This window comes from Hesperophylax consimilis, chromosome 3 (assembly GCF_061612785.1).
Source record: "Hesperophylax consimilis isolate HC1 chromosome 3, BYU_Hcon_1.0, whole genome shotgun sequence".
Classification (NCBI taxonomy): domain Eukaryota; kingdom Metazoa; phylum Arthropoda; class Insecta; order Trichoptera; family Limnephilidae; genus Hesperophylax; species Hesperophylax consimilis.
The window spans coordinates 17,069,649-17,095,349 of NC_142838.1; the positions used below are offsets into that span (position 1 = coordinate 17,069,649).

General features: G+C 33.7%; 1 protein-coding gene across 10 annotated transcripts in view; it reads right to left on the reverse strand.

The window, feature by feature from the left end:
• LOC149425034 (potassium voltage-gated channel subfamily KQT member 1-like) overlaps positions 1-25,701 on the reverse strand; it is a 399,798-nt gene that overhangs the window by 167,415 nt on the left and 206,682 nt on the right. For all 10 annotated transcript variants that reach the window (XM_089648572.1, XM_089648565.1, XM_089648558.1 and 7 more), the window contains exon 5: positions 25,125-25,207. In XM_089648572.1, coding sequence (XP_089504698.1) covers positions 25,125-25,207 — 83 coding nt within the window. The remainder of the gene's footprint in view (positions 1-25,124; positions 25,208-25,701) is intronic.

The window sequence follows — 25,701 nt, forward strand, 5'->3', positions numbered from 1 at the left end:
TCGTTTTGATTTGTTCATATCTGGAATAAAAAGGACATAATATATGCACATCGTTCTGTTGTGGACGCTGGTGTTTTTGTTATCGTCGCGGTGAGATCTTTATAGAGATATCTCAGAGTCAGAACGTTTCTTGAACTGGGTTTAGCTACGTTTAGCGCCCAGATATTTTCCGACCTATTATTATTTTTCACCTTCCCCATCTCCCACTGTATTAATCCTTACAACGATCTAAAAAGAGGTATCCAGGCAGGTTGGACATACAGACATAGTGAATCGCTACGTTTGGTGATTTAGCAGGTGTGCCGGGGTTCATCGAGTGAGGTGTGTTCAGGATGGGCCTGAGACCCTTTGACCTCTCCAACTAATCTTTCGATCCATCGCCTTGCGCCGCAGTGGGAGGGTTGGGAGTTCGTATGTCTGTCACTGCTGGACACACTGATCCCTAGATTCCTACGTAATCCTTTAACCTTTCTAGAACTTCTTATCCTTCCTTTCCTTGAAAAAGAAATACTTCAACACAGCATCCCAAAACATGACATAAGTCGTGAGAGAAATTAGTTTCTATAATTAAATAATAGTTTATTAAATAAAGTATTTTATTTAATTATAGAATGTCTAATCACAAAGTAATTGATTCCTAAGAAAAAAAAGTGTTTTATGTAAAATTCTACCCTAAATCTATGGTGTACCTAGTTGGAAAGTGACTATTTATCGCCTGGCCGACATTTACTTGCACGTCCCAAGTAAAATAGAAACAAAGTTCGTCCCCTCGCTGCTTCGGCGGAAGTAACAAGGAAACTACAACTCAAATGTCTAACTAAGAACAAGTAGAGAATTTATGGCGATCAAATAAATCTTGTAATATTTTCTAGGCGCATGGCACACGACTACCCTTAATCTTGGGGAGACAATTTTCTGCGAAGAACTCATGCAGATACTACGATATACTCGTACACAGCTTGTTTAGTCAAAACTTTCCATGCGGATTCATGAACCATAATATACTTACGTATACTTTTTCTACTTTCCTATGCGCAATACGGATATTTTTAGTTACAAACTTATGAAAACTGTTTTAAGCTTTAAAATTTCAGCTTCAGAAAAGGTAATTCTTCGCTCATAATAATATTGAGTTGTTATATTTTTATTTTAATATTTGAACAACTATCGATGTATAAATAAGCCGCATTAAAGTTATTTTCAGAAAAGAGGGCGAATTTAAAAGGTGTACGTGAATCTACAATATTTCAAAAATATATTTGATATCTTTTATTATATCGTGTTATTATAAAGTCGCTATCCGCGTCTCCATGTTTGTGCGTTTAGTTCTTCCAAACTAGGCAACGGATTTCGACAAGGTGTTCACAATAATTTAGAGAATTTCTTCCGGAAGATATATATTTATAATAAATAGAAATTAGAGAAACGTCGATGTTTATCCTAGAATTCACCACCTCAAAACACCACACCAAATAATTCACAAACCCAAGCAACGCCGGGTATATGTCAGCTAGTCATAAATAATTTGCTTTTATTGTTTTCCGTGTAAAATATATTTTTGAGTAAATTTGACGTGAAATCTTCATTGATTATGTAACTGATCTAATTCATGTCTACCACAGTTTATCATTAATTACTGCGGTTTATTTTGACAAATCCATTTATCTTATATGTTTGAATTATGTGCTTTAAGTTTAGAAGCCCCCAAATTAGGGGCATAAGTAAATAATGAAAACCATAGAAAACACAAAATTACCGCACAAAAGTTATAATTGAAGGAACGTGTCTTCTGAGAACGTTAGTATTAAAGTTGTCGTATACCACGCAATCTTTTAATGGTCTAACACTGCGGAGTGACAAACATTAAGAAATCTAATTATAAATGTTATTTCTTATTAAAACATTACCGAATTAGAGGAGTATATATTTTAAAATACAATGGGTATTAAATCATTGCAATAAATTAGAATACAGAAAAAACATCTCGAACCGTGAATGTTACGAAAGTTGTAGAGATTTTCTATCTAAAATATTATGTTCATCGAAACGACGTTAAGCTTCCAATATAAATAATTTCCATTATTGCTAGTGATATACTTTACATATTAAACATGCTGAGACCATGACAATCTGATAGTGTCGCCTTTTTATTTCGTGCTTTTTTCACTTTTTTTCCTTTAGTGATTTGTAAGAGAAAATGGAATTAACACAATTACTACGGAATCCAAAAGATGAACGCAGATGTCTTAGCTAGCTTAGCATAGCACTCAATCCTTGATAAATTTTCATTTATAATTTTTTAATTATGTAAAACCGCACAAGGGTCCCAACCGTCTGGAGCCAGTGAGATTATGGCATCCCCGATTGAGGTATGTTTTGAGGCAGAAGGTAGTAGGAAGGAGAAGGAGATGAGTAAGATGAAGGAGGGGAAGAACCTGGCTATTCAGATCTGGTCAAGAAACACGGTCAAAGCCATTTCAAGCAACGTTTCAATTGAGATAACGATGGCAGAAGGAGTTTTTTGAAATATTGGCAGGTTTGTATTTTACATTTTTTTTAACATATGTATATATTACAAAAAATTTTAACAGGATTTATTTTTAATGATATCTTACACCACTATTAACTGTTCAATATTTAGTTCAGGAACACAGACACCCTAGCAAAACATTTTTATCAGGATATCTCTTCAGTGGTGTTCCCAGAATCTAGAATGTAATGTCTATGTTTTATTCCTTATTTAGTGTTTTTCCACATGTTGATGAGAACATTCAGATGACATTTTTCTAAAAAAAAATTATACAGATGGAAGCCCAGCTGGACGTAAAAAAGAAAGATATCATTTAAGAAGGAGATAAAAATAACATGTAAAAACCCAGCCGGGCGTAAAATTAGGAATAAATAAATAATAAAAATAATTCTAAACGAAAAATAAAACAGAACACAATACAGAAAAATGAAAAGGTAACGATTTTGAGTGGGAATCGAACCCAGGAGCTCTGTCTTACCGGGATTAGGCATCTGACCACTCAGCCATTGAGACCTAAGTATTTTTTTCTATCGATATTACAAATTCATAATTAATTATTATGTTAACATTATTTTCCCATATTTTACCTAGGTTCTAAACAATTTGTTTGTTACCTAGATAAAATATTTAAAATGATTGAATCAAAATAAAATATCCCTAAAATCCTAATGGTTATTGAATAAAGTTCCTATACATTATAAATTTCGAAGTTTAACAGCGAGGAATTTAACGCCACTATTGGCCATCGTGAAAGCAATACTAAAAACCGAATACATTTTACAAGTATAAGGTTTTCATATTGCGGATCATTAAAGTTTTGCGGTTCACATTTTGCGCATTCAATTTATTAGTTGAAGAATTCAATCCAATAAAGTGGCTTTCTCGCACCACTTTTATCACGCAAATTCCTTAATATGATGCACGCGAAATGGAAGTTTTTTTATTCCTCTTTGCCCGATGGGGTTTTAACTTTTTTCGACTGGAAACCAAGTACTTTACCAACTGTCTGAGTAGGTACTAATGCCGTGACCAAACGATTCCTGTGCTGCGGTAATTTTTTACTATGGACTTGGAAAACGTTATTAAATCATTTTATCGATGAAACTTGGTATAATTTATTTTCTTCTTCATAAACCACAGGAATTGCTGTATGAAAATGTATATTTTAAGTGAAAACGGTTTATTGAAGATCTACGTGCCACAGTTTCATGCTCTTCGTCAGAACAACTTGGTAAAATGAAAGACTAAAACTTTGGTCATTGAATTCCTACTTGTATTCCTACTTTGGATAGTAGGAATACAAGAAGTTATTCCTACTATCCATCTACTATATATACTAACCTGTATACATTTAAAAAAAATCAAAGATTATACAGGTCATTGAATAAATAATTATGTGTATTCCAATAACTATTATAAATGTAACCCGTTTGAAAGACTAAAGCTTTGGTTATGTTTAGAGACCAGATATTAATAGCCAAGTACTGACTTTGGATAGTAAGAATACCGACTTGTATGCCTAATTTAAAAAGTATACAACACTGGCTTACCTGAATAGTTTGACTTCTGGCACCTAAACAAATAGAAAGATAAGTAAATAGCACATTTAGACTAGCATGTTTTATGATATGTCAGATAACGGTATCGATATTGGTCACTTCAATCGAATTACGCTTTATCTTAATCCACCATAAATTATTATAATAATTTGATCTTTTTTATGGTCGTTTTTGATAGAAAATTACCTCGTGGTCGCTATACAACTAACACAGTGAAATATAAACCTTACTTGAACAAATCAATTACAAAAACACTATATTTTATTGTTGCCTTTTCATAACTATGTACATTAGTATGGAAAATCTATTAAATAACAACTTATACCCAACAATATGCTGCTACCATACCAACCTACCACAACCAAAAAAATAATATTACGTATGCAATGTAGTTGATTAATGAATGTGATATTATTGTAGAAAATATGACACATTCTTATTATAGTATTCACATATCACATAGTACTCATATGAATGCTGCTACTAAAAAATTATTAGGTAATTTTTACACATACGAGTATTTTAAATTACACTTCTAAAAATTTTTTCACGATATTTTGTTTCGGAATAACTACTATTTAAAGGTACGCAATATTATACCATTTAAGGTACACAATAAATTACCTCTAATACCTAATAGTAGTAATATATACTATTTAAGGTACGCAATATGACACATAATGATATTATTAATATCTATTACGTACTCAAAATACAGGTAGGTCATATTTAAGAGATCTAAATGGTTACTTTTTAATGAAACTAACTACCTAACCATCATGCCGTTTCCTGGCAGGGGAAGGCAGAGAAGAAAGACCGCCAAAGAACTCGGTCTCGACACACACTCCTTGCCCATTCACATTCATACACCGTCCCATACATACTCTTCTATTATTCTGACTCTTGACATGGTCCGACTCAAGTATCTGATTCACTCGATTTTACCATGTATTCCTCGGGCGTCCCCGACATCTGCTACTATTCACATTTGCGTCATATATTTTCCATACACTTCTTTCTTCGCACATTCGCTCTTTATGCCCAAACTATCTAAGCGTCCCTTTCTTAATCTTACTTATGACGCTTACATCAGACTTGCATTCTCATACGATCATCATGGTTTTACCACACATTCGCTTCAGGGATTTCATTTCTATAGCATTCAGTCTACTTTGATCCTTAATCTGCCAGTTCTGTATTATGTAAAATACAGTTTAGGAACCATTTGAATGCACCCAAAATCAAACAAAAATATGTTATTTGCAATAGACACATCAAAAAGCTGGCATAAGATCTAAGCTATTACTACTTAATGAAATTGTTAACATATCTAAAATACAAAATAACAAGAAATAACGTTGGGCAATAATAACAACGGGCGTAGATTGCTACATTTGAATTTTGCAGGTACCGTTTGTGAAATTAATCTTTACGAGTGGGACGTCCCGTAAGCTCATGAACGAAAAAGAGAAAAGATCCATAATAACATCCTTTATACATCGCGAACCGTCGTGAATACGCTATGTTGGAGCGGGATTGTAATACTGGTTTCCATTAAAGGGAAGCGCGCCTCATTCTATGTCCAAATAACCACAGCAAAAATGTCTCTAAATGTGGGAATGCCAATGCAACCATTTTGCAAGGGATCTTTGTATTGAATATCACAATGGTTTCGAAGTAAATAATTTATGGAATTTCATCTAATAATACGATGAATTGTGAAAAGAATTTACGTTTTTTTTAATGCGAGTGGAAAGTTGAATGGAGCAGTAATGTATGAATAGTTTCAGTACCTAATTGCATTCGTACCTACTAAATTATCCATAAAAATTTTATGAACGGTGACCGGATAACTCATAAAAATGACAATTCAACACAACTTTAAAAAGCGTTATAAAATTATGAAAAATCACTTTTAATGACTTTATATCACTATCAATTAATTGTGTGTTGAATTGTCATTTTGAGGAGTTATAGAACCATTATGAAGAAGTTGTATTCACACATCAGGTAAACATGAAAACTTTTTATAGTTACGTATTTCTGTAAGTGTATATCGCATTTCCAGTCTTAGAGTATGACATATGTCAAAAAATAGCATTCCGATATAATTCGATTAAAAGTTTTAATTCTGGGAATGAGATTAAAGAATGCGTGTGGTATTTTCTGTCTACATTTTGTAGTTCGTTTAGAGACATGATAGTTTTTGATCAGGTATTTAATAATATTTTCAATACTTCTGCAATGTTAACTCAGAAATACTAATGTTTTACTTGTCGTAGTCTAAGAAGAGGTACGATGTAATTTATTATTTTAGCATTTATGAGATTAAAATATATTAGTATTTCAAATAATTATAAGCAATAATTAGTCATCCGAAATACTAATACAAATTGAAAATATCTCCCTAGTAAAAATAAATGCCGCCAACGGGAATTGAACCCGTGCCTTCTGATGTCCGGTCAGGTGCTCTGTATCCACTGAGCTATGTCGGCTTATTTCCAACCCGCCAAATGATTAGTACTGGTACATATTGAATCAATGTCTTATAAACGTTAGTTTATTATTAAAAAATTAATATTAGTATTAAATGAAGTGTGTATAAAAGATACATGCTTGCAATTGAGAAAGAATGTTTGCATTAATCTGTAACTGTAAAAGGTTGCATGACTTGTTTGTCCAATCTTTATTATTTGGATTAGGTTACCTGATCAACTTTGAATAAGATCTATTTAATAAGAACCTATGAACATCTAAGTTATTTTCTAGGTAACAGTAAATTTGCACACAAAAATACGATAAGAACGTGGAAAAATTCAAAACGAAAACAAGAATTTCTAATAAAAGTACCTGGGTCCCGATGGTAAAATATTTTAACGGCATTCCAATTTCATCGACATATTTAATCAAATACCAACATAATTTTAATCCTGCATATATTTGTCCTTTTGCAAGGACGTGATCCAATATCCGCCCAATACCAGACAAAAATGACATGATATTTAAATATTTTAAAATGTTGATTAATTTGAGTTCGTTAACTGTATGAATACCTACCTAATCAAACATACTAATTTAGTTTTTGGGTCTATGAGTAATTGCAACTCGGATACAATGAACTCGGATTTGTTTTGAATTTAAGTTTTCAACATTGGAATTGAATGGGTCGAGTGAATTCAGACAAGCGATATAGTACTTACCTAATGTAAAATATTAACAAAAAATGATTTTTATTGCCATTTTTAAAATTGGAACTGATGTATCAAGATTCATATTGAAGACATATAATATAATAGTTTTAGAGTTAACGTTGTCGAGTATAGTCCTATTTTATGCTTTTTCAAGGATCTTCGCTTTTTCCGCTTTCAAGAAAGCCTTATTTACTAACTAGATTTAAAAACATAATATCCCACGCTTTTTAACGTCTCTACGCTAGTTTCTAGTTCAATGAACAGTGGACCTCGCTTAATGTTGATTATTCCGATTTGACAACTTGTAACGTTCATACGAGCATAAGACCAACGACGATATCCAAGACGACTACGGTCTCGACAGAACACAAACAAATTTACAGACAGACGAAAATACAAAGCGCTCTACTAAAACAAGATTTCGTAACGCTCGCTAAATAGTTATGTAAAGATTATTAAAAATTATTATTATTTTAAAGATTATATAAACATTCCAACACTACACTCTATTACAATTACGACGTACACCAACACAACACAAGAAATCACAACAAACTACATATACCAAAAATCAAATCAACAAAATATGGACTAAGATCCCTAGAATACATAGCTCACACAAAATATAATCAACTACCCAACGAGATCAAATGTGCAAGTCAATGTAAAAAGACCCAAACTAACATGCTCAAACTTCATCTTATTAATGACTATCTGAAATAATAATGCTGTGTATGTCCCATCATATGTCCATTTAATACATACAGCTATATGTTTCATGTAATGCGTATCATTCCCGCAATGAGTTTATTAACTCCTGGGAGTACAATGCTTTATATAATATACTATATTCTGTATTGTATACTTTTAATAAAAAAGTACGCTCAAACGTTGTTTCGTATTTCAAGTAATTTGATAACCATCAAGGGTTCCAATTGCCCGTAGCAAATTATTCTCATTTTGTTGGCAATGCTGCAAACCGAAAGAAATATTGAAACGGAAAGGAAGGATAATGGTAAAAAAATATTTTTGGAAGTTGGTACCTGGCTATTCAAATCTTGTCACTTAATATTGCTAAACTCCTTTAAAGTAGGACTTGAAATCTAAATGGTAGTCTCCCAATAGGGATACTGGGAATATCTTTCCCTCAATGATGTACCCAAGCGCAAATTAGACGGTTAGTTTCAAAGTTACCTTTTTGCGGGGAAAAAGTAATATCGGTGATGGTGCAAATATTGCTCGTTTAAAAGTTTATACTATACAACTTTTCCTAGGTTAAAAACTGTAACACAGGAATCTACTCCCTTCAAAATTTCCGCTTGTAGGGTTATACGTTTTAACACACCCATCAGGCAGAAATTCGCATCCGTAATATTTTAGTTCGCGGGTAACACAATGCAAATATTATAAACTTTATAAATTAGTTTCGTAATACTGTTGAAAAAATATGTTACGTGACGTGACGTGCTAGCGGCCATACATTACAGCGACCCTTCAAAATGTCACAGGCTTATATCCACTTTTATGGATCCGATAGCACTCAAATTTTGAAATTTTATGACACATAAATATTTCACGCATTTTTTTAATACTCACAGATGCAGATAAAACACGCGTTGTATAAAATATTTTGACGCAAAAAACAAATTGTATTAGATTGCTTTATCCGCATCGTAACGTAATTCACCACAAAATTGAATTAATTTTACAAGCGTTATTTAATCTTTCGATAATCGTGATCATGGCGTGGAAAATAATTTCTGTCCTAAGCTTTTGAAAGCACGAACAACATTCAAATCCGTTGAGATTTTCCTCAATTTCCGCATTATTTCATTCATATTGCCCACATCGGTAGGTACCTACGTAGATTAGAACGGCGAATGGAAGCCATTATATTAAAGCAGGCGATTGTCATTGCATAATATTACCCCTTGAGTTTACATTTTCACCAAGTATTCGACAGCGGTGAACTAAGGATAGGTTCTTGGAAAGCCAGGAAACCTCCCCCAGAGGGAAGAATTTCAGGATTTCATAATTTCTTATCCCCCTCTATTTCTCTCACCCAACTTTTATACCCCTCATTTATTCTGAAGGCCATGCTTTGGTCCCGTATACGTCAGTCCCATGATCCGGTCGCTGTTAGCCAGATTGCCTACAATAAAGCGTAGATTGGGGAAATCGTCTTCCATTTCTAAGATTTTAAAAATTTTACGCAAACGTGCGGCAATAATCCTTATAAAAAACAAGTGAAAAGTCGCTTGGCAAACGGAAAACGTTATTTTAACGACTTATTTGATTAATGCCACAATTACAATTCAGTACATATAGTTTCATCAGTTTCGACAGCTTTTCAAGAAACTATTTTTTATGCGTAGCACAAAAGATAAAAAAATATTATAAGCAATAATTATTTGCCTGAAACACCCATACAAATTGAAAAGAAGTCAGAATATTACACAAATAAACGAAGATATAATATGTCTCGACGCCATCCAGTAAGAGATTTAGCATTTAACAATGCTTTTCCTAAAAGTAAAATGGTTTTTTTCCATGTGTAAAAATCTACTAAGCAATAATTGTTGGATGAAATATACTATAAAATTTTTAATTATTTGACGGATTTAGAATAAGCCGACGTAGCGTAATGGTAGAGCAGCTGACCGGCAATCAGAAGTTCAACTCCCGTCGGCGGCATTTTTTATTTTCGCATTTTTTTAATTTGTATAAGTGTTTCAGGCTACTATTTATTGCTCAGAATAATTTGTTATTTTATTTGTTTTAAAACGTTTGAGTGATATTGAGGGGTAATTACTTCAACTCGGTAACACCGAAATCAGCATTTACAAAATACACACAAACTCTTTACTTTATAACCTTACCCATGCGAATGCCACCACACAAAACATATATTATTATGTGTTTGTGGCATACACCCGAGTTCAGAGAATACATGCAACACATAATATTATGCGCTTGTGGTATACTTAATTTGAAGTTCAAGTTAAAATATAAATTTAAGTAGGTACCTACCAACTAACAGGTCAAATTAATATTCAATCACCTTGCATGATATTTTTTTTTTAAATTTTTTTTTAAAAAGAAAGGCAAACATTACCAGGTTACGAATAACCCAACAATGTTTGAAAATCTCCTACTACCACCACAGAAAGCCGAAAATGTTGCTTGTGTTGTGATGGAGGACTTAGCCAGCCGAGGAATCGAACATGCGACGCTCGGGTGAGACCCAAGCGCTATGCCCACTCAACCACTGACCGGTCAATATATCTTATAGTTTGTTGTACTATATTGTAAAAATTAGATTACGAAGTATTTACTAATTCCAAAAAAATGTTGAGATCATTCCTAAATTGCTTTTCTCACAATTTGCAGGAAGAAAAATATAATACTGTTAAAAAAAATTATCTTAAACGATGACATACTTTTTTAAAAATTTTTTTTATATGTTTCCCATTGTAAATATACATAATAATATTTTGTTTAACTAAGTCTACCCCTGAACAGTATTTCAATAAAGGTTTGTCCTTTAGTCCCCCCGTTCCTGTTTTGATTGTAGTTTGGTTAGTTAATTAGGTACCTGCTTTAATGAGATTCAAACGTTTTTGCTACGTTTCGGGGTTATACGGTACAGACTAAAACACAATAATTATATTTATAAAGTACACTTCATTAATAGAATAGGATTCCGAGGTGGAATAACTAACCCAATATCAAGTACCCTTTACGGTTGATCTACGGATGATCGGTAATAAATAAAATAAAATAAACCAAACGAAAAGCGTTATTCAGCACACCGTTAAAAACAAAGGGAAAACGCATCTGAAAAATACGGGGAGAATCGGGGGATGAGCTGTCATCCCCTAAAGTTAAAACATAGTTAAATAATTTAAAATACATACCGCTGACAGATCCGTTGTAACCTCTCTTTCAGATGAACGTCCGACGTGTGGAACAGAAAGAGACGACAGAGAGCTCTCAGTGGCAGAACCATACTGCACCATTTTTTTTAAATAACGCTAGGCCGCAATAACATTTACCGCATTGCTTCAGTAAAACAAACGATAGCGGATCTGCATGAACCCTGTGTGCACAAACGATGGCAAAAACCGCATATTTATTTTCTTACATATCACGAAAGACAAACACGCAATGCTAAAAACACGAATAATGATAAATGTACAGAGATATATCGCACTTTTCCATGCAGCAAAAGGTTTAATTCAAGTCACCCGACTGAATTGAATTTGCGGAAAATAAGCCGAATGAGCCGCTTGCAAAATGATTTTTTGGTAGAGGTAGGATACCTCAGGTATTTTTTCAACTCGTATTTTTAAAATCGAGAAATTAAAAAAAAACGTAACAGTTTTTTACAGACCTGTAGTTTACTCAAAATTAATGTGTCATGTAATGTACAAACGCGTAACCAACTATAAAATAATTGAACAGTAGTTTCATTTCTTATGAATAACTTTCGTCAGGTCCACTCTCATTTTTAATAAAAAAATAAACAAGTATAAAAATATTTTTTTTTAAATATTATTCATCCATTTTCGTGACTAGAGATGTTTTTTTTTGGTTTGACAGAGGATTTTACCTTCCTCCCCAACGACTTGAGTCAACAACGATAACAACTAAGCCAAATTACAATTTGATAGTACTGATATTTATTTCGTGTATTAAATGCTGTAAATTTATATCTTTTAAATATAATATAACCCAATGTTAGAAAAATTCGTAAATACTCATGAGTGCCACAGTTTACAGAATGTTTTGTCATTGGCAACGAGTCTCTCTGCCGATTTTCAGCTCGATTGGATGTCGGGAAGTACGTTAATTTCCGACTCCAAAATTAAACATCATTCATTCATTTACCCAATCAACAAAACAAAATCGAAATTTAAATTACATACAGTTCTGTAAATAAAAAAGTACAATAAATCAGGTATTTTTGAAGTCACTAGCTAAACTTTGTACAATTATTTTTTTAAATTAAAATATTTTTTTAAATCTTCGGCATTTCTGTATTCTCCTTTGAAAATGCACGAAGTGGCTCATAGAACCAACTCTATTTGAATGCAATGAACTCATTCTATCCAAACTGTAACATTCCTCATCCGAAAACTGATTGCAAATGAACACGCAAGTTGCAGGCTTGATAAAACTGCATACATTAAATAAATTAACTTGGGTGTTTTTTTACGACCAGTTTAGTAACTTACTTGAATGATTGTAATGAGTTTTGTAAACATCATTAATTTGATATTCCACCAGAGCTTCAGTACTACCAGTTTAATATCAGCATTATCCGTGATTTTAACAAGCACTGAAACTAAAACTCTGGTGGTCTATAAGGCTTCTATTTTATTTCCATTAGAGTATTTTAATTATATCATACATGCATGTAGACTTTGTACTGAAATATAAAAAGGAATATGTAAATTGTAATCCGCTTATAAACCTCCCTTGTATATCCATTGATTATGTTTTATTCAAATTCAATTACTGTTTTAATTCATGTATTGCTTACAAAATAGATCAGGGGCGCGCGATATATTTTTTTGCATTTTTCATAACAAAAAGGTTATGTGGAATGAACACGCCTGATCTTAGAAACCATTTATTTCACTCATTATAATATTGGAAAAAGGAATAGAGATTTTTTAAAAAGAAAACTACTTACAAAATACCAATATAAGCTTTGTGTCTCGTTGTGAAACCCAAAGGAAAATACATTACGTGGCCCATGCCAATATTTAAAAATACAAATTCAAAATTCAACTAACATTTATTTTTCCAGTACCAAAGGGTACAGTTTAGAAACAAACAAACTAAAGAAAAAAAATTAACTAACCATCACGCTCTTTTCCGCATGGGGCAGAGAAAACGAACTAACGGAGAACTTTTGTCTCAGTACGTATATATTCATATTCTGTCCCACATTGAGATGCTTTTCTGTAATTATGTCCTTTGACACGAGCCGACTCAAGCACTTGATTAACTTGATCGTGCCATGTTTTCCAGGGTGTCGAGTGCTTTTGAAATTTTAACTATCAAGCTTTCGTTCTTTCGACCTTTGAGCTTTAAGCTTTAGCACTTTCAAGTTGGTGTTTTAAGTTTGAGCTTTCGATTAATGAGCTTTCTAAATTTTGAGCTTTAGCTTTAAGATTTCAAAGCTTTGAGCTACAAGCTTTCGAGTTTTCATGTTTACGAGCTTCGAGTTTTCAGCTTTCGAGGTTTGGAATTTAATCTTTCAAGCTTTTTATATTTCGAATTTTCGAGATATGAGTTGAAAAATGTATTTAATTTGTAGTTTTCCCAAACATTAAAATAATCGGAATAAAGAAGTCACGAAACACCACTGATGTTTGTATCGTTCATTGGCTGCCTGTTTTTTCTTCAGTTAATTATCAAATGCTTCAACGGCAAAGTGGTCCATCCCGAATGCCAAATTCCCTGTCGATGAGAATATTTCAATGCGGCAACAGGATTAGCCGAATATAAATGGAATGAAATGTTCGCTCCTGTCGGGTGGGATTGTAGAACGGGTCCCGAGGGAGGTGGAGAATTTCCCGACTGACCGAGCATTCCGGCAATAAAAAAATGATTGGTGTTTACAGATGTATAGTTTTACCTCCAAAACGGTGGGGGTATTTTATAAAAAGTCCGCCTGGAAAAATCGATATCGTAATGGCTCCGACTTTTGGGGAAATAATGTGAGCAGTAAATCATGAAAACTGACCAACGAATAAACTTTGAATGTTGTATGTGTTTTTGTATGTTATTTTTTATTGAATTTTGATTTGTACCTGAAAACTGTGCAGTTGAAACAAAATGCTTAATTGAAGCATGAAGTCGTAAGTTTGAATGCATGTGAGTTAATAAGAACCCTAAGGCTTTTGTGTATGTCGAATGAGGAGTTCTGAAAAGACAGAAACGGTCGATGTAATCTTAATGAATAATATTAAGAAGGGTCATTAAATGGATATAGAAGTATCAGAAGAAAAGCTAGTATATTTGGAAGCACCGAACTAGATCCGCCCGACTGCTACCCAAGCTCCCTACTCGACGACCACCTCGCCAAATGGCGTACCAAATGGTATAGTACAAAAAATTTAATGCACCTGTATTATTGTGAAGAATTTGATTATAATGACAAGATAAATAATAAACGGAACCTTAATTATTACTTAACTACCTTTGGACAAAGAAGTCTTGAAATTGAAATTGTAAAGTTACATAAATAACTCCCACCAACTACCGAAAAAATAAAACAATAATAAAACTGCGTTCAGTCCACCAAATTTTAGCTTAAGGAATTATCAGAAAAAGAACTGACTGAACAGTTTTAGAAAAAAACCCTACCAAAACCATTTAAAAATTTCATTAAATCCTCTATCCGAATTTCGATCGATCTCCCCTATTTCATGTATCTACTGAAAATAACAAAATAATATGGGTAGTAATTACATTAAAGAAATAAAATTAATTAAAAAATCACTTATCATAACACAGGGACATCCCTAGCAGGAAAGCAAAAATAGCAAAAATATGTGTATGATAATAAAATTTTATATTAATATATAATTAAAGAGCATTATAATGCCAAACACAAAGACAATTATTTTTTGTCTGATGTAAATATCGCCGTATCTTTACCGAACAGCAGCCATAGTGCTGATGATCGGAAAAGTAAACCTATTTATGTGTATTTACACGTATGGCGCCACGTGTAGCGAGGTGGGAAGGCTGTACACATACACTAACTCGCTGGCCACACCACGCAGCCGGGGCTAGAGGTGCGGCGGGACAACAGGTGCCGCGCTACCGTTAACCCGCATACCTTGCCTAAACTCACCCCTATCAAATATGTAGCGTACGAATGGATTTACTGGATCCTTAAACCAATACAGGTATTCATTACTTTAAATTCGGAAACCCTTTACGAAAATACAAATTAGTTTTTTTATAACTATAGGTTTAAGAAATATTTATTTAATAACACAGACCAGTTAAAATTATGAAATAGTCTGAATTCTTTCACATTATTTTCACAATTTTGAAAAAGATACTATTTGAAAAATTTTACTATTCCAATATTATAATATAGGTAGATACTTTATCGCTTGTCAGTTCCAATTTCTAAATCCACATTTAAAAATAAAACAAATCTGAGTTCAGTGGAGTAGAGTTACAATCAGTTACCTTGTCACCTTGACAGATTCACAGCTGAAATTATTATGCTTAATACAGATTTTTTGGTAATACATGATTATTATATGTATCGTGGGGTTATTTGCGTATAAAAAATAAATAATATACATAATTAAATAGATTTTTTTCACAGAAGTCAATAAGAAACTATAAAAAAGCTGTCGACTTAACAGTGAGAGTCCCGGTAAAGGGACAACTGAGCTGGAAATATTTGAAGATGGTCTTGATGGTCGCCGGAATAATCATGAAGCATAAGGGAGAATACACTCTTAAAATAATTGGAAATCCGGTTAAAAAATATATTGCATGCCGTTTTCTGATGAACCTTTAGTAAATTTGTAATAATATCTGAAAACGTGTTCATGCATCTCCATTTGTGTTAAAAAATTTACGAACACGTGTTCCGACATCTTGATAATACATTGGGATTTTAAAAAGAGTTTATTAGAAAACCTATCAATTCATTCGTCAAGGACTTGCAATCCTGTATTTAACCGGATTACGAATAATTTGAATAGATTCTAAATAAATTATCAAAATATTTACCCAGCAATTTCTCTACGTGTAAAAAGGGTATAATTTTCGTTTCTCACTGAAAATAGTGTAAGTGTTTTTCTTCAATATTTATGGTATAACGTTCTTAGGTTCTCATCTTTCTTAACTTTGGGTTTTCATCTTTCCAACAGTCCTGCAGTGTTCATCATCAGAATATAATGTGTGCTATAGAACGGTGAAGATGTGCAACACGGTTTTTTATGGTGATAAGCCAAACGACATGAGTGAGAAAAAATTATCAGGCAAAATAAACGTATATAATAAAATGGAAATAATTTAAAGCAATCTTGTAAATTTCCTGATCTGAGAAAACTTGTCCAGATTTGGTAAGGGGGTTGAGTACAAAATATAGTTTAAAAAACCGTATCCTAGGTTAAAAAATGGTGTGGAGTTCATTGTTTGAAGTAATACGCGTAATTCGATAAAGTGAAAAAAGTCTAAATGGAGAGAATGTACAAGCGAGAAGTTTAATCTAAAACCTTTTACAAAAAGAATTCGCTTTAAAAAAGCACATTACTTTCGAATAATTTATTCGCATTGCGGATAGTAAAGCGTTCCGTGCCTGCGTTTAAAAATGATAATAGGCTCTGCTGCAATGAAAGACATTCTCCTTTGCAGGCGTAATCCTTCCACTGCAGAGGGTGCTACGGATGTACGGGTGGATGGATATCTAGTAGCCAGGTACCAGTCAGTAGCCGCACGTACGAATAGGGTAGACAGTAAAGGTACAGGGTACTATATCAGTACACGCGAGCCTCCAGCCCCGAGTCAGAAGCAGCCGTGAAAGATGGCTTTAATTTAAAACAATGACCGAGATTCGTGACGGGCGCGCCGCTGCCGTGCTTGCCGGAGCGAAATAATCAAAACTTTTTAATTCGCCAGGAATATTGTAAACAAAACACGACCGGAGCTGCAATCCGCCGTTGGGATATATAATTCAGCGATAAAGAAAATTGGTTCGGGACCTTGATAGTCCACCGGACATAGAATGCTTGGCTTCAGTACTGAATATTTAAAACATATACACTCCGCTTCATTCCGCGCTCGCCAGAGATTGGGGATCTCATTGGATATCAAATATGGCGGGCGATTAGGTGAGCCGTACGCCGTAAAGACAAGCTGTCCCGTGAACACCTCAAGTATGCAAATCCGCTCTCTGCTCCGAAACCGTTGAGAATATGTTACCACTGGAGCCCGCTCACTAAACTTGCATTTTATGCCAAAAGGTGAGCGCAATGCAAGGCTTGCGCGGTCTGATTAGGGAACTGGCTCCAGCGGTAACATAATCTCAACGGCTTCAGAGAAGCGATCGACGTTTAGGGATCTATAAAGTCACCAACAGCAATTTTTTTCAGATATTTTAGCTGAGCAGTTTTATTTTAAAATTAATATATTAACAATGCTTCTACGTCTTTCCATCAAATACCTTTTTAAATAACTTAATGAGTAAAACCTCTAGGTGTAATATTTAATAACCGGAGACGATATTAACGACTGTTATGAAAATAATTATTTTTGTTTTTTAAATAATTATTTTCCTATCTAAAGTTAGTAATGTTTCATATTACCCCGGGTAGATTGCAGTCATTTAATTTTAATTGACTGGTTATCAACGGTTTCACCTTTTCTCCGGGAATAGTTTAAAATTTGAACTACAGAGGGTTATTGGTCGTTCGGGTCACTTCTTGGGAACGCGCCGACAGGCCACGGCACGTTGCCGACTGGTCACCAAAATGTGGATTGTTTATTGATAAATTGTAACGGATCGGTGTGCTATTTAACAGTATCATGTGATCGTTAAGTTTACAGCCGGTCGTGATGCGACCGCGCTGATTTTATTGTGATATTGAGTTGATTCAAGTTCGGAATTCCTGTTATAATGGCGGGCGGTGATACCGTCTATGTCAGTGCTCCGCAACCTTTGCTCACCTACGACACACCAAATTTTTTCCTAGCATTCCGCGGCACACCGAAAGCTAAAATATATAGGTATTAAATTGATTTCTTGTTTTTTATTTGAAAAGTATACATACATACATATAACTATAACATATTTATTTTTACGCAATCTTAATAATTATTATAAAATAATAATAAATTAATGAGCGATTGATTGTTAAATTAACCTGTGCTTGTTTCAAGAACACAAAAGTTTTATATTCGGCTCGATTTTTGAAAGCGCAAACGGAAGTTCTTGGTCAAGACCTTTTAAGCATGACCGATTATCATTTTTAATTAATATTAAAAAAAAGCGTTGAAAAACTTTGCTCACATAAATATAACGTTGAAAATGGAATGCTTTGACGGAAATGCGAGGATATTATTTTTTAACGTAAATCCAGAAAACATCTAATGGATCTTCGGAGAAGTGAAGTTTTAATGTCATGTCATTATTTAAATCTGTAAAATCCTCTAGAATTTGCATAGGCAGTGCTTATGTAGAATTTATTGCATTGGTTGCAAAAGGATTTCGAATCCAATCGTATTGTTCCGTATTAATGGAGTAAAAATACCGACCAAATTTCTGCTAAAGCATATTTAAATGTTGTTGGGCCAGATCCACAGTTAATTGTTTGTTTTCAATTGTACTATGGTAGGTTCTTTGGTACATTTCCAAACATCCTTTTTGCAACTCTTTCTGCCATAATTCATTATTAAGTTCATTCAAATGCTTGAATATATCAGCCATGTATGCAAGTTTGGCTATCCAGTAATTATCATCGAGGTGCTGATATAGTTCGGGCGTATTTTGATTTAAAAGAAACTCACGCACCTCGTGAAGAAGCTCAAACAATCTAGCCAAAACTTTGCCTCGAGATAGCCAACGAATTTCAGTATAAAACAATAAGGATTCATATTTGACTCCCATTCGTGCACAGAGTATTCCAAAGATTCGCTAGTTTAGGGCTCTTGATTTAATTATGTTTACGATTTTAATACATTCATTCATCGTGTTCAAAAGTTCCTCCGGTAAATTTTTGACCATCAATGCTTCGCGATGTATACAGCAGTGTGTAAATTGTAACGTTGGATTTTTTTGTTTTACACAAGAGACAAAACCCTTTTTACTATCCGTCATTGCTGCAGCGCCATCCGCGCAAACAGCAATGCAATTGCTCCATTTAATATTATACATTTTGAAGAAATCATCGGTTACTTGAAAAATTTCTTCACCGGTAGTTCGTTTTGAACCTCCTTACAAAATAAATAATGTTCTTTAATAAAGTCCTCGTCAACGAAACGTACAATAGCTATCAACTGTGCTTTATTTTTAATATCGGTTGTTTCGTCGATCTGAAGCGCAAATTTTTCAGCCAATAACAGTTTTCTAATCAGTGTTCCTAATATATTGTGAATACGTCTTTTAACAGTATCGGCATACAATCAAAAATAGACAATATTATGAAAAATATTTTGTCATTGTGTATTAAATACGTAATGATATATTGTAAAATGTCAAATACATTGAATTTGACCGCGGCACACCTGTGTCCGGCTCACGGCACACCAGTGTGCCACGGCACACCGGTTGCGGAGCACTGGTCTATGTAACATTCATATCCGCTGGATATTAGAGTCATCCGACTACGTTTGAACTGCACAGCGGCTGAATAAACGACACATCGCATTACCGTATCTTCGTGTCCGCTTATTTGTGGATTTTGGGGATTCCACCGACCTCATGTCGAGGGTCGCCGGGACCAGGTGGGCTGCATCCACGCGCACTCCAGCCAGAAGGAGGAAGGAGCTACCAGACCAGAAGCTGATGCCATGAGGAGGGAGATGGTGGGCTCATCAGGCCCGTGGAGTCTCCATCCCGTTTCCAAGAACCCGAATCGTCGCATCGAGTGTTGTTAGGTTCTAGATAGATAGCTCACGTGTAGAATTGGTCCACAGGTATGTGTTTCAACCCATGCAAATTAATTAATACAATCTTTAATATCAACCCACATCTATTTTATTTATTATGATTCTAAAGCTCTAATTATTTTAAAAAACAGTGCCCATCCCTGATGATGATTCTCAGACTCTACCACACAGTTCAGCATACTTTGTCTTCACTGGCATAGTTTGGGGTCCAAGTTTCCGTCACCGGAAATGAAGCTGTTCACTGTGCAAATTGATTCCATCTATGTACCATATCTTATATTACCTACCCCACAATAGTACCATACTGCGTTACTTCATTGGTGGTGCAACTTTTCTTTAGTCAGTTTGGATGAAATAGTTTATAATCATTGAAGACAATATAAGCGACTCTTAAACGAAAATTTAAAAACATAGAAATAAGAAAAAAATTCGGCCGCATCTAGAAATTGAACACAAGAACTCAGCCTTGCCGGGGCTTTGCTCTACAACTGAGTTAATCTGACCCTATCCCCTTCGGTCATATATAACTGTTTCATACTTCGACTAAGAACTACCAACACCACTTTATTTAATGGATATTTTTATTGGCTGCTATCTTTATATATGATTCGAAGATTCAACGACCGTACCTTTTTCAGTTTCAAATTTTCTTTAATAGTCGCTAATATTGTCTTCAATGATTATAAACTATTTCATCCAAACTGACTAAAGAAAAGTTGCACCACCAATGAAGTTGGTACTTTTGAGCAACTTAGCTTTTATAATTTTTCCACGTGTTGTCACAATTTTCGTTCCAAAACACCATATTTCCTTCTCACAAAAAATCTCTCACGCAAAGTTACCAATTTGCACATCCGACATTGCTCATTGGTTCCGTCCAAAAGGGCAAAAAAGTATGATATCAATTGTGATAATAATAGTATATTTGGGACTTCCCATCAATGTTCAAGACTCTATGTATTCTATTATACTGTACTTTATTATACTCACTTGCAGGAAAATGAAAATGTGGGTTTTTATTTTTGATCTGACAATATGGGAATGATTCGACCTTGTAACACAATGTCAGTAAGCAAATTATAATATCAATTTCAGAGACGGGTTTGGGTACCGCCGCCCCGGGAATCATCTATTAGATCTCCCCAAGTGGTTCGCAATGTCATTTAGCAGGGGTACCCGTGTTTCCAGGTGCTTGGCGTGCCAGATCGGGAGAGGTGGGTTTTGACCATTTGACCTCTCCAACTGGTCTATTTTGACCCATCGCCTTGCGCCGCAACAGGAGAGATAGATCCATATGTTTGTCACTCCTGGAAACACTGATCCCTAGATTCCAACCCACCCCTCATACCTTTTTCCACCCCTTTCTGTCCTTAAAAATATCTTCCACATTGCATTAGCACAGTGTGGGGGTAGTATAAAAAAAAAAATTTTAACGAAATTATTTAAGTAATCTCAATAACTAAGTTATTTTAGAATATTAAATAATAATTGTTGTTGGTACGAAAACACCTGCTATGGTAGGCAGAAAAACACTTTCTTCGGTTTTTTCTTCATATTAGTTTTATTTTCATAAAATATTACTTACTTTCAGCCGCAGCTGAAGTTTACTGGTAGTTACCAGATTAAGGGTCTAATTTCCCTTAATAAGTAATGGATTTACAAATTATTTACAATGAGTATTGTCGCATTCATTCTGGAATGAATCAAATAACAGCATTAATGTTTGGTTGGTAATACCTAAATGCACCATCTTACTCTACGCAATGGTATCATTGCGAAACTTTACACTTTACGAATTGTATGTAATAAGACGAGGATAGCAATTCCGGAGATAAATGGATTCTCGTAGATCCAACGTGGATAAACGGACTAACATCCTCTTCACATATGTCTTCCATCAACTTCAGTCGCCACCACTTCATATCACGTTACAAAAAGAAAGGTCGAAGAGATGAATTTATTCGCAGAATATCGTCAGGTAGAGACATCTCGCCATATCTAACCCATCTCTTTTCGTATTACTTATTTTTTACTACATACGATAACTCATTGTGTGACTATCGGTACGTGCATTGTATTAAAAATTATTAATATCCCAACTAAACCAAACTACATAAAATGTAATTATATATATGGTGTATATAAACATATATATATTTACTCTATAATATATTATGTACTCAAATATATCGAATATACTTGAGTCGTGTCACGTCAAAGGTCAGAATAAAAGAAGAGTATGATGATATATGAATGTGAAAGTCAAAATGTAAATATAGGTTTAATTGTTACATACTAACCCCTTCCTAAAAACCGTGTTTTAAATTTTACACAACTGATAAACACATGGAGAAAACTTACTGATAAAAATATTGATAATTTATTAAGAATCTCTTTAAATTATTCGTTATCCGGTTAAAAATGGGATAGATAATCCATTATCGAATAAATTGATAGGTTTACTGATAAACTAATAGTAAAATACCAATGAATTATCACTTATCATGTCGGAACACGTGTTCATAAACTCCTAACATTTTCACATTTCGTCATTATATATTATAAAGACAAACGCAGGTGCACGAACATGTGTTCCGATATTATTACGAATTTAATAAAAAAAATATCAGGAAGCGGCCTGCAGTACCAATAATTTGAAGAGATTGAGTTAATAAATTAGCATTGCTTATTTTTCTCCGTGCAGCCATTAATTTAATTTTTAAACACGTTTATTAGTAAGGTCCATAATGCATTAGTACAAAGAGAAAATCTATAATTAGTTTCTCAGTTAAGTAAATTACACGTGTGTAAACTGTTGATTTCCCTAAAATAATAAAATTTAAACAACACCATTTTCGTCAAGCTCGTGCTTATGGTAACACTTTGTGGTGTTATAATAGAAATATGTTTTACGTAAGTTACTTTGAATATATATCTTCATGTTAAAAGTTAACCTTAATTTACTATGTAAGTAATTAATTTTATGTAAATAACTAAACACTTTTTTTTAAATCCTACTATTCATAAATCTTTACTTCTTTTCAATTATCAGCGATATTCTCAAGCCTCTGGTAATTATTTGAATTCAGTTTCCTCCTTGTTATGCATACTTGTTATGCATACTTGTTATGTATTCTTGTTATGTATATTGTTCTAATAGAAATTATAAACTGACGCCTGTTTTACATATTTTTACATTGTAATTTTGTGGGTGCTATTATTATTTTTTTCTCCCCTTATTGGTTTGCATTTACTGTACATTTGGGTCATTTTATTTTATCAACTATGTAAGGAGCACTGTGGGAGTATTTCTCAAGAAAATGGCCACTGATGTGTTTACAAAATCATTACTTTAAAATGTATTATAGTAAGCAGCAATCGAATTAAAACTATACGAAACTGCTCTAACGCTTTCCGCAGAGTGTAAGATACTCCCTGTATCGCCCTGGTGTAAGACCACCATTCAGAATTGAAACGTTGCTTGAAATGGCTTTGGCCATGTTTGGTGACCAGTTCTGAATAGCTAGGTACTTTTCCATCTTCTTCTTTCCCATCAGCTTCCCCTCCGCACTAACTTCAGCGTCACAACATACCCAATTTGGAATGCAATAGTTTCACAGGCTCTAGACGGTTGGGAGTAGTTGGGATTCTTGTGCGGCTTAACATAAAAAATATATTTATATAATAAAAAATAATAAAAAAAAACAAATCAATAACGTGCTGATATTTGTTTGACCAACACTATTTGTTAATATTTTACATTCGAATATACTTGAGTCGTGTCACGTTAAGGGTTAGAATAAAAGAAAAGTATGAATGTGAAAGAAGCAAGGAGTATGAGTGGATATAGAGATGTGTGGTGGTCCATTCAATCTACATACCGGCGTAAAACTAAACAAGGGGGAAAAGGTGTGATGGTTAGTTAGTTAGACGCCGATCAAGCGTCGTTTGTACCCAAGTTTGATGTAGATATTAATAAATTTGTATAATATTAGTATTATTTGTACCTACCTCACTTTGAGACCTTAGGATGTAGTTAAAGAGAAACCTGGGGTTTTAGTACCGTGAAATCGATAACTAAACAACATTTGATCGATAAACTTAACTACCCATGATTTTATAACAATTTCCCGAGCACGGACACGCTGTTAATAGCCATACCGATAAAAATACTAATAAATTAGGTCGTGTCTTTTTGACACATAATTTATTAGTTAATTACGTACTTAGTCATAACTAACATATTTTGTTTCTTAAAGCTGGAATCGGTTGATCGCGTCTTAGATGAATTAATTAAGTCTGTGGATCTTGTACACGATTTCTATCATTTCTAAGAGCTTCGTTAGTTCACCTCCATTCATTAATAAGTCAGTTATTTTGCATAACGAACAAGATTGTCCAAAAAGTTGTGCATATTGACAGCTTATCCGACACCTTGGAGACCGCGCTAAAAGCTTTTGTCTATTGAATGTCGGAATCATATTCTGACCATATTCGCAAATATCGACCATAGATGACGGATTTCGTCAATATAATCATGATATGGGGTTTTGTCGATCTACCCTGCTTGTCATATTATGTAGATGTACGAAAACAACAATACAATTTTATTAATTTAAATTACTCTTAAAACTATTCAATTAACCCTGGATAAAGATATAAAAGCACACGAACCAAATTAACCATGACTATCTAATCGCATTAAGAGAATGTATTGATGATTTCAAATGAAATTATTATTATTTCCTAATGTTATTTATAACTAATTTATACATCTAATAAATGCCATAAAAGGAATTCATTGATATATTATTCTTTGCAACCCATTTCAAAAAAGATTAAAAATCGTCCATTTTACAACTGAGAAAATGTTGTACTTAAATTTATAACTTTAAAAAAGGCCTTCAGTTAAAAATAAATGAAAATAAATGCCATGATTTTGTTTATAATTCCTTCGCGGAGGAAAGTAATTAAGTTCGTTGATGGGGTGCTTATGCTGTGTTAACTTTGTTTTCCAAAACATCCTGAAATATCATCAATCAACGCCAATTAAATATTGTTGAAAGAAGTAACAGCTCGCAAAATTACACTCCGAAGTTTTTTCAAACAACGTAAATAAGTAAACACATTAGTATTAGCGGACTCAGAACGTAAAGAGGCAATTGTAAAATTAAATTAATAATGACTTACCGATGATGCAGAAGGGCCTCCTCAAAAACTTGAGTCTCCCCATTGAGCCTTGATATCTGGAACGACATCCTGAAGACCATAATCTGAAAAATAAAGAGAAAACCATGTTTATTCTTGAAACAGTATTATAGTCTGTTATTTCATAATTTGTGCCATTCAACTTACTGGGAAATAACTAAAAATAAACCAGAAGAACGAAAACAATGGTAAATACAGTCAGTTTCATACACTATACCAGGCAAAAGTGTCAAGTATCAAGAACTAGTGGGACTAAATCACATTTTGGCGAATTTTTTGAAGCTGAAAAGACAAAAAAAGGTAAGAAAGACACGTACTAAATAGGGCTTAGCCAATTTTTTCTGTTGTTTTAGAATTTCAATATCCCTGTACAAGTATCTTTAATGAATGACCCATGAATACACGATAAAAAATACCTAATTTTATTGACCTGCGATGACATCTTCAGGTGGCGCAGTTAACCTTAAATTTACAAGAAAACTACTTTTGACATGTTGCCAGAGAGTACAAAGCGCATTTAAATGATTATTATTTATGGTTGCATGTCATTTGTGTTGGA